This window comes from Nematolebias whitei, chromosome 13, assembly GCF_014905685.2.
Source record: "Nematolebias whitei isolate Nwh7 chromosome 13, NemWhi1, whole genome shotgun sequence".
In the NCBI taxonomy this organism is placed as follows: domain Eukaryota; kingdom Metazoa; phylum Chordata; class Actinopteri; order Cyprinodontiformes; family Rivulidae; genus Nematolebias; species Nematolebias whitei.
This window is the reverse complement of record NC_056510.1, coordinates 32,002,103-32,011,743: the sequence shown is the minus strand read 5'-3', so window position 1 is coordinate 32,011,743 and position 9,641 is coordinate 32,002,103. Positions and strand designations below refer to the sequence as shown.

The 9,641-nt window shown below is 38.7% G+C and overlaps 1 protein-coding gene across 3 annotated transcripts in view; it reads left to right on the top strand.

Moving 5' to 3' along the window:
* shox (short stature homeobox) overlaps nt 1-5,452 on the top strand; it is a 9,736-nt gene extending 4,284 nt beyond the window's left edge. For 2 of the 3 annotated variants that reach the window (XM_037686607.1, XM_037686606.1), the window contains exons 3-6: nt 1,069-1,126; nt 1,248-1,357; nt 4,503-4,715; nt 5,097-5,452. In XM_037686607.1, coding sequence (XP_037542535.1) covers nt 1,069-1,126; nt 1,248-1,357; nt 4,503-4,715; nt 5,097-5,186 — 471 coding nt within the window. In that variant the 3' untranslated portion in view covers nt 5,187-5,452. The remainder of the gene's footprint in view (nt 1-1,068; nt 1,127-1,247; nt 1,358-4,502; nt 4,716-5,096) is intronic. The other variant, XM_037686608.1, reaches the window with a different exon arrangement.
* The last annotated feature ends 4,189 nt before the right edge of the window (nt 5,453-9,641 follow it).

The window sequence follows — 9,641 nt, the reverse complement described above, 5'->3', positions numbered from 1 at the left end:
ATAATAATAATAATAATAATAATAATAATAATAATAATAATAATAATTGCATCTCATTTTTTATGTTTGTGCCTTATGCGGTTGCTGTTTTTGATCTGTGAATGTGAATCATGCTGGGTGTCAAAGGTGGGGTTTTCTCTCGCTCTTTCTCTGTGTGTGTTGTGTTATTCAACGAGGCAAATTAAGTTGATGATGATTAAGAGTAGGGCCAAGGCCCATTTAAGGATGCTTAATGACTTTATTTATTTATTTTTTTTAAATAATATTGAGAACAAATCATCACAGTCTCCCTGAATGATGATGTTTCATTGTGGCGGCTTATAAACAGCTTTAAACACCTTTCATGCCTCCTCATCGTTTTCTGTCATAATTTATTTTATTGCAGCGGGAAAAACTAAAAGGAATTTAGTTTTATTTCTTGTAAAAAGATGAAATAAAATAAGATAATGAATGTGCTATAGCACGTTTATTCAAAACTGTTGAAGTGCAGCAGTTTAAACTGAGGAAATGCAGTAACATATAAAACAAGAAATAAAATATATATTGAAAAAAATTATAATAGAATGACGCTTCACAAAATATTCAACTCTGTTTGGGTCTCAATCACTGCTTGAATGAAAAGTTAGAGGAAAATAATGAGTAATAATCAGCAGAGATTTTAAAGATTTAGACGTCTCAGCCATTTGAATACAGAATTGGTGTAACCACTAAATCATCTAATAAAAAAAAGTTGTTTCCTTTCATTTCAACAATGTTTAACCAAAAAAACAACAACTACATATATACATGTATATATATATATGTATATATATATATATATATATGTAGGCAGCAGCTCAGATAATTAAGTACAACTCACACGTGGAAAATAGAAAAATCCACATCACTAAAGTAAAAACGAAAAGGAGACAGTAAGGCTGTGCAGTAATGTGAAAAATCCCATTCAATATAATTACATGAATAAATATTGAAGGTAGAAAGTGAATTCATAGAAATCCCAGTTACTTAAAATAATTTCTTTGTCATTTCAAAACTATTTTAACACAACACTTGTCTGTCTTATTGCAGGTTTGGTTTCAGAACAGAAGAGCAAAATGTCGAAAACAAGAAAACCAAATGCACAAAGGTAAATACCTCTTTCCGTAACTGTTTGACCATCTTTTTTAAAATATAAATGTTACTGTCAGAATATTTGGCTGCAAAAACTCCCAATCTCACACAACAACAACTGTCTGGCTGTCTGACAGACATCTTTCCCTTCTCCCCAGGTGTCATCCTCGGCAGCGGCAGTCACCTGGACGCGTGCAGAGTTGCTCCGTACGTCAACATGGGCGCCCTCCGAATGCCCTTCCAGCAGGTACTCCTCCTTCTTTCACCTCTCAGGTGTCAGAGCTTTAACATCCCAACATAACAAAGCTGGGAATTCATGCTCAGGTCCAATAAAACATTAAAAACATCTGATTATTTTGCAAATGGTGAATGTTGAGGGAACTTTATCACAAGTGCTGAATAAGAGCAAATCACCTCAGATGTTTACCTGCTTCATATTAAAGTGTGAAGGAGGTGAAAGATGATCTGTTGTCCGCTTGACCTCTGTGAGGTGTGGTGGCCTAATTAAGCCAGTGGCGGGGCAGGCACGAGCACATGAAAGAGGATGATGAAAGCAGCAAAAGAAGAGGGCAATGATGGATATTGGTGTTGAGATGTACTGGCAGGGGTGGTTGTGGGCCTGCATACTTAGAAACACACTTTGCATGTGGCTGCAAGGGGCTGTAGGCGTGCACGGATACAAGAATCCCAATAAATACTTATAAAACGTAGTGTGGTAAGAGTTATGAAGTGGACTTGTAAAATTCATAAAACGTACTCATATATTTGTGATGCAATGAAAAACCCATCAAACATACCAAGGCTGAATTTTTAGCAACAGATTGGTTTACTGGGCAGCACGGTGGTGCAGCTGGTAGAGCTGCTGCTTCTCAGAGAGCAGGTTGCTCCGGTTCAAATCCCGGCCGGGGGCCTTTCTGGGTGGAGTTTGCATGTTCTCTCCGTGCATGCGTGAGTTTTCTCTGGGTACTCCAGTTTCCTCCCACAGACCAAAAACCTGCACGTTAGATTGATTGGTAACTCTAAATTGTTTCTAGGTGTGAGAGAGAGAGAGTGAATGGTTGTTTGTCTCGTTCAGAGGTGAGCAACATTTTTTTCCAAAGGGCCACATCAAGACATTTAAACAATCCAAGGGCCGCATAGAGAATTGAAAAACAAATTTTCTTAATGGAAGGTAAAGATAACAGACAAATGGATTTTCTTTATGGGCAGCACGGTGGCGCAACTGGTAGAGCTGCTGCCTCTCAGCGAGCAGGTCCTTGGTTCAAACCCCGGTCCAGGGGCCTTCTGGGTGGAGTTTGCATGTTCTCTCCGTGCATGTGTGGGTTTTCTCCGGGTACTCCGGTTTCCTCCCACAGACCAAAAACATGCATGTTAGGCTAATTGGTAACTCTAAATTGTCCCTAGGTGTGAGTGGGAGAGTGAATGGTTGTTTGTCTCGTTTGTCTCTATGTGGCCCTGTGATGGACTTGCGACCTGTCCAGGGTGTACCCCGCCCCTTGCACAGTCATTGCTGGACATGGGCACCAGCGACCCCCGTGACCCCAAATGGAATAAGCGGGTAAAGATAATGGATGGATGGATGGATTTTCTTTATGACAGATAATCTACAAAATAGAAGACCGTTTCAGGCTTTGTTTTATTGTTGCATAGTTATGCTTTATAAAACGTGTCTTTCCAATATGCTTTAGGAACATAAGACATATTCTGTAAACTGGCTCTTGTGACTATTTTATAAATGCTATCTTAACATGTTACACATGTTAACGAAAATGTGCAAAACAAACATATATATTTGTATTTCTAAGTCTTTAAGGTTCAGTCAAATTCTGGAAACAGAGTGACTTAAAAATGTTTTTAATAAGTTTTGCGTTAGATGTTTAACTTAAATTTCCTTAATTCTCTTTGATAAATTTATGGGTTTTTTTTTTTTTTTTTTTAATCAATCTTTTTTTTTTTAAACTAAGGATATTGGGAACCTGATGGAGATTGTCCAAGGGCCATTTTTGGCCCTTGGGCCTTAAATTGCCCATGTCTGGTCTTGTTTGTCTCTATGTGTCCCTGTGGTGGACTGGAGACCTGTCCAGAGTGCCCCCTGCCTCTTGCACAGTGATGGCTGGATATGGGCACCAGTGCCCCCCGCGACCCGAAAAGGAAGAAGCGGGTAAAAGATAATGGATGGATGGATTAACTTTATAAACCTTAAGAAGAATGAGTCCACCACATCAAGTCCTTCATTATGTTCCTGAAGTTGGGGACGGCTGTGGCTGAGTGGTTAGAGCAGTCGTCCTTCAATGCGAGAGTTGGGGGTTCGAATCCACAAGCAGTCAAATGTCGAAGTGTCCCTGGGCAAGACACTGAACCCCTCATAGCCTCTGATGTGTGTCCCATCGGTGTATGAATGTGATCTAAAAGCACTGATTAGTCTCTTTAGAATGATTTGTTCAATTAGCTTTGTAGAGATCTAGTAGAGTGCTGTATGAATGGGTAAATGAGGACACAGATTGTAGTGTAAAGTGCTTTGAGTATCTTGACATAAGATAGAAAGGCGCTATATAAGTACAGTCCATTTACCATTTACCATTTTTAATCACACATCAGAGGCACCAAACTGTGGAAACCATCAGCCAGAGCTACAGTTTGTTACTTGATGCTTGAGACTTAAGTTAACTTGTTCTTCAGAGTCATATTTACTTTTATTTGGCTTCAGCTTAAGTGATTCTTTGCTGTTTAATATGCCAAATCACGTGAAATCAAAGTGAGAAAAATACGATTTAGTTCAGTTAAAACTAACTTTGTACAGTTCTATTTTGGTTGGAGAAGAAAGCTGGAGTTGTCCTCCATGTTTTCTGTGGTGTTTGAAACATTAGAAATGGCAACAGACTCCGCTCGCTCCCTCTGAAGTCAGCTGATGCTTAATTTTCACCTACTTCTGATAAAATAATTGCCAACGATGTGAAAACTGATATCTTATGCTCCTTCGGGTTTTTTCTTTTTCCCCTTCTTCTTGACTCAAGAATACGCCTGAATGAATATTTATAACTCCAAATCTTTTTAGTGCAAAATGTGTTTATTTATGCAATTGAATCCATAATCAGGATAACAAGGTTCCATATTTCCAAGGGTATAACCGAGTCCTCAGTATGAGTTACAGAAATCTGTGAAGCATCCTGGAAATACTTTGATTCTTGACAATTAAATTGGACGACACGTCTGAGAACTGTTCATTGACTTTTAGAATAGCTGACACAAATGTATATAAAAAAAGGAGCGCAGAGCCTTATCTGTTTTCTTAGAAAACACGGCACAAGCAGCTTTGAGGGAGGATTTAAGATTGTCCAACTGTGAAACTTCATCTAAAACTTTTTACTCATTGACTTTCAATTCATCTGCAGGTTCAAGCACAGCTCCAGTTGGATGGCGTCACCCACTCCCACCCTCACCTGCACCCTCACTTGGCTGCTCATGCACCCTACCTGATGTTTCCGCCCCCTCCCTTTGGACTACCAATTGCATCTCTCGCTGACTCTGCCTCAGCGGCGGCTGCGGTGGCGGCGGCAGCCAAAAGCAACAGCAAGAACTCGAGCATCGCCGACCTGCGACTCAAGGCAAGAAAACACACGGAGGCTCTGGGACTCTGACCCCACCGGGCTGCCCCTCCACTTGCCTGACGCCCATAATCGCCTCTCACACCAGACTGAGCCTGTGAAAAGGGCTGCGACACTCACAGCTAAAACTAAAACAAATAAAAACACTGAGGGGGAATGAAAGAGAGGAACACATGCAGACAGACACAGAGAGAGAAGCAGGGGGAGAGGGAGGGGAGGGGGAGTGAGTGGAGGAATGAAGGTGGGGGAGAACAGTGGAGGAAGAAAAAAAAAAAAAAACGGAGGGAGAAAATTGTCACAAAACCAGCTGCCAAAACAAACCACTTGTAGAGAATGGTAATTAAATACCAATGAAATCACCTTTCACTTTTCGCCCAACAGGCAGGACTTCTGCGGGGCCAGTGGCTCAGTCCACTCCAGGCACAGATCACTTCCCAAGGACCATACAAACACATGTGGATGTCTGTTTGAGGGCCCCGAGGGCTGGGGGCCCGTCAGGACAGAAGATGTTAGAACAAAGCAAAGTGGCGAGCAGCAGCAGGGTTGAAAACAGTCTCACTGACGCTGCTCTGCTGATGCATGGAGAGGCGAATTTTGGGGGGAGTCAAACCCACACACCGCCTCACCAAACTAATGGAACGGCTCTCCACCTTTACAATCCCACCCCCTCACTAATTAAAAGAAGAAAGCATTTTAAAACTAAGCGATGGTCTTTTGTTTGTCTTCAACCACTGTGTTCTCTGGACTGCTGTGGGACGGATGACCTTTATCACTGCCGTCTGACCCTTCTCAAAGTCAAACGTGATGTTTGACTTTAAGATGTGATATCTTATGGACTCGTGCTGTAGCAAAAGCAACAATTCCTTATATTTTTGCAGACGTGGAGTGTGACCTTTTCTATTGATGGCAAAACTTGGTTTGCATTCTCCCCCCGTGCAGCGCTCTCTATCTGTCTTTATTTCTATCTTTTTGTGTTATATTGTAGGTAAAGGAGTGAAGATGGCCTTTGCACTTCAGTTCTTGTAAGGGGGTGTTTACAAATGGTACTACAAGCTCCACAAACTGAGAGGGTGGGGGGGGGGGGGGGAGGATGACAGTGGTTTGATATATTCATGTGATCAATAAAAGGTTTATTTGGGACCTTTTTTTTTTCTTTTTGTACTTCTGAAAATATGAAGAAAGCATCAGTCAAACTGAAATGCAGTTTAAGTGCAATACTGTAAATAGCAACAACAAAAACAATAAATAAAAGCAGAACACGGTTAATCTACAATGATTAAAACTCCAATGATGTTTTTTTTTTTTTTTTGGTAGTAATTTTTCATGCACTGATGGAGTTATTTTATTGTTGTTGTTGGTGGTATTTTTTGGACAAATTAATCAGGTGACATATTCCCATGCAATTCAGTAGATTTGTATCACCAGGCTCAGATGTTGAGGAAAAAATTAGCACATTTTACGAAAAACCAAAATTAAAAATATATTTTTAACACCTCTGCTTTAATAGCAAAATCTAATTTACTGTATTCGTTTGGACAATAAACATGAATAAGCCCAAACCAGACAGTTTGCAACACAATTAGCTCCATTTTGCATGTCGTTTGTGGCGTTTTATTATTTCTGAGATACTTTCCAAAAGATTTTAAACACTGCTGCGCTTCATGTGTAGACCAGCTTCAGGTACCTCTAACATCTAACATTTTGCTTTTGTCAACAGACCTCCATTAAAAAAAAAAAACATGTATCTATTGTCTCCACTTTAAATTAAACATTATGGTGTTTTATTTATTATTTTGTCTAAAAGTTTATAAGAGATTAAATTGTTGAATTGATAGTGTGCATTTTTACATGGCTTTGCATTTATTTTTGTATGTTTTTCTAAGTGTTGGATTTGAAATAGGAAGTGTGGCTGTAGTGCATTGTTTGCTTAAAAAAACAACAACAAAAAAATAATACTAATAATGTAGCGTGTTCGAGTTTTCAGAGATTTCAGGGATGGTTAAGTTGAACACAGTACTCCATGGAATTTGTTGTACCCATGCAAATGATTTCCATTTCATATGCAAGCATGCCTAAACACGAGTCATCGTACGGTTGTTTTGTTTTTTCTCCCCTTTTGATTAATGAAATATGAATGTACATCTTGTACAAGTAAACTATCAATAAAGCTATAAATATTTGTACGCGGTTTTAAAATGCTTTTTAAAAGACACATAGAACTGACGAGTGCTGCAGTTTAATTATTCCTGTCAGAAAAATGTGAACAATAACGAATACAAAGAATTTTGAAAAGACAAAATCGCATTTTCTGCAGCAGTTTTTCTGTAATGAAGCAAATTTGTAAGATGAAATGTCATTCTGTCATTACTGTAGGTGGAGCTCAGTGACCGTCCTGTTGATTGATTTGAGTTCAGAGCTGACATTCTGTGTCTGCTGGCACAAATCTTCACATCAGAACAGTCCGTCTGTGAAGCCCAGAGGCTTCAACGTTGTCAATTACAATTAAGATTTGTCTAATTAAGAAGGAAAGTCGTTTAAAACAGAAGAAGAAAAGCAAGAAATCCCCATATGTCCATTAAAAAAGAACTCTGCATTGACTGGAAGTCAAATAATCACGCTCCATCCCTCCAGTCGTCATGGACCGAACGACTGATGAGGGGCCATCATTTATGAGAGACCATGTATTGCCTATATAAATAGTATATGTTTTCTTTTCCTTATATTGCTTAAAATATATTTTCCTCAAATGATTAATTGGAGAGGACAATCTTTGATTTCCAAAAATGGTGATTTCTGCCCAAGTCAACGACAGTGAATCACCTGAAAGCACTCTGGATTTTTAAGGTGTTTTCTGTGGACCGGTTATGAACAACTACAAAGTTCCTGGAGAAACTTTGACAGGGACTGCCACATGGCAGCCGTTTAAATGTTTTGGTTTGTCAGTAGTATGTGTTGGGGTTCGCTCTCATATACCACCACACCAATTTTCAGCTAAACATGGAAAAAATTAAAAATAAAAATCAAGTTTTTCTTGTATGCTATGGTGGCCATCTTGGATTTTTGATGTGGATGTGGTATGTGATGGGGAATGTTCTCAGCTATGACCAGACCAAATTTTGGCTCAATATCTCAAAGAAGGACTGAATTATAGTTAATTTTGAGTTTTCTGAGGTAGCTGTGGCAGCCATTTTGAAACAAAATCACTACAAAAATTATTCAGTGTTTTGCTCAGAGACTTCTTCCCTCTAGGTCATGTGACCTCACTGTGGCAGTCAGAGGCTGTTAAGTTACGTCAGGCATTTTGAATGAGAAAAATGGTATCTTTGTTTACAAACTACATTGCCATGGTAATGCAAAATGCCAATAAAAGTAATAGCACACATCATAGTGCCGAGCCGGTCGTTTTGATATAACATTTGTGGGGAGACACGTTGTAGTTTGGGATACATTAAAGTTAATAGAAGAACAAGACCCATTTCAGGTGGATAATAATAGGGGCTGCCTTTCTAGGCAGTCCCCAGTTAATATCTAACCCATTGTAAATATGTTTTTTAAACAACCTCAGTTTGGAGAAATATAATTTTATTGACTTTAGTGACAAACTCAAGCAGAATCAGAGCAAAGCCAAGACCAAAGTAAACTGATCTAAAACAACTTCAATCATTAAAATGTTAAAACAATTTATGTGAACAATAATTTACAAACCTTTACATCACCATCAATTAAGCATTACAGTTATTTCAGCAAACAATACATTTGCACTCCCAGAATTGCTCGTTTACACAGGAAGTGCTACAGTTAGCTGATGCTCTAATGTTAAAAATCTTGGTGTTATTTTTGATCAGGACATGTCTTTTATCCCCAACATTAAAAACGTTACAAGAACCGCCTTCTTCCACCTGTGTAATATCACAGAAAATTAGAAACATCTTATCTAAAATGATGCAGAAAAACTGGTTCATGCATTTGTCATGTCTAGACTGGACTATTACAATGGTTTATTATCTGGGTGTCCAAATACTTCTTTAAAACCTCTTCCGTTGATCCAAAATGCTGCTGCCAGCGTCTTAACTGGGTTTAGGAGGAGAGATCATATCTCTCCAGTTTTAGCTTCTCTTCATTGGCTCCCTGTCATATCCAGAATTGAATTCAAAATCTTACTTCTGACCTACAAAGCCCTCAACAACCTAGCTCCATCTTATATTATAGGTTTTATTGTTCCATATTTTCCTAACAGAGCACATCGCTCTCAGGCTGCAGGCTTACTTGTGGTTCCTAGAGTTTCCAAAAGCAGAATGGGAGGAAAAGCTTTCAGTTATTAGGCTCCTCTCTTGTGGAACCAACTTTCAGTTTCTGTCCATGAGGCTGACACATTGTCCAGTTTTAAGACTGGGCTTAAGACTTTCCTTTTTGATAAATCCTATAGTTAAGATTAGCTTTTTATGCTATAGGCTTAGACTACTGGAGAACAAATTGACCTCATTTCCTTAAATGAATTGTTAAAATTGAATAGTTTTCATTTGATACTATTTCTATCTTAACATGTGATTCTCGACCTGCCATTGTGTATCTGTTCTTCTCAATCCCAACCGGTTGAAGCAGATGGCCGCTTGTCCTGAGCCTGGTTCTGCTAAAGGTGTCTTCCTCATGAGGGAGTTTTTCCTTTCCACTGTCGTCTTCATGCTTGCTCAAGATGAGAGTCCTGTGATGGAGTTAAATTTAAAGCAGTCTGCTCCTCAGATAAATAAAGTTAAATTATTATTTTTATATATGAATGTTTCTGTTCAGTGCCCTGAGATGACTTCTCTTGTGACTTCGAATTATATAAATAAACTGAATTGAATTGATGCTATTGCTATTTAGACTTGCTGAATTCCCAATAGATTATATATATATATATATATATATATATATATATATATATAT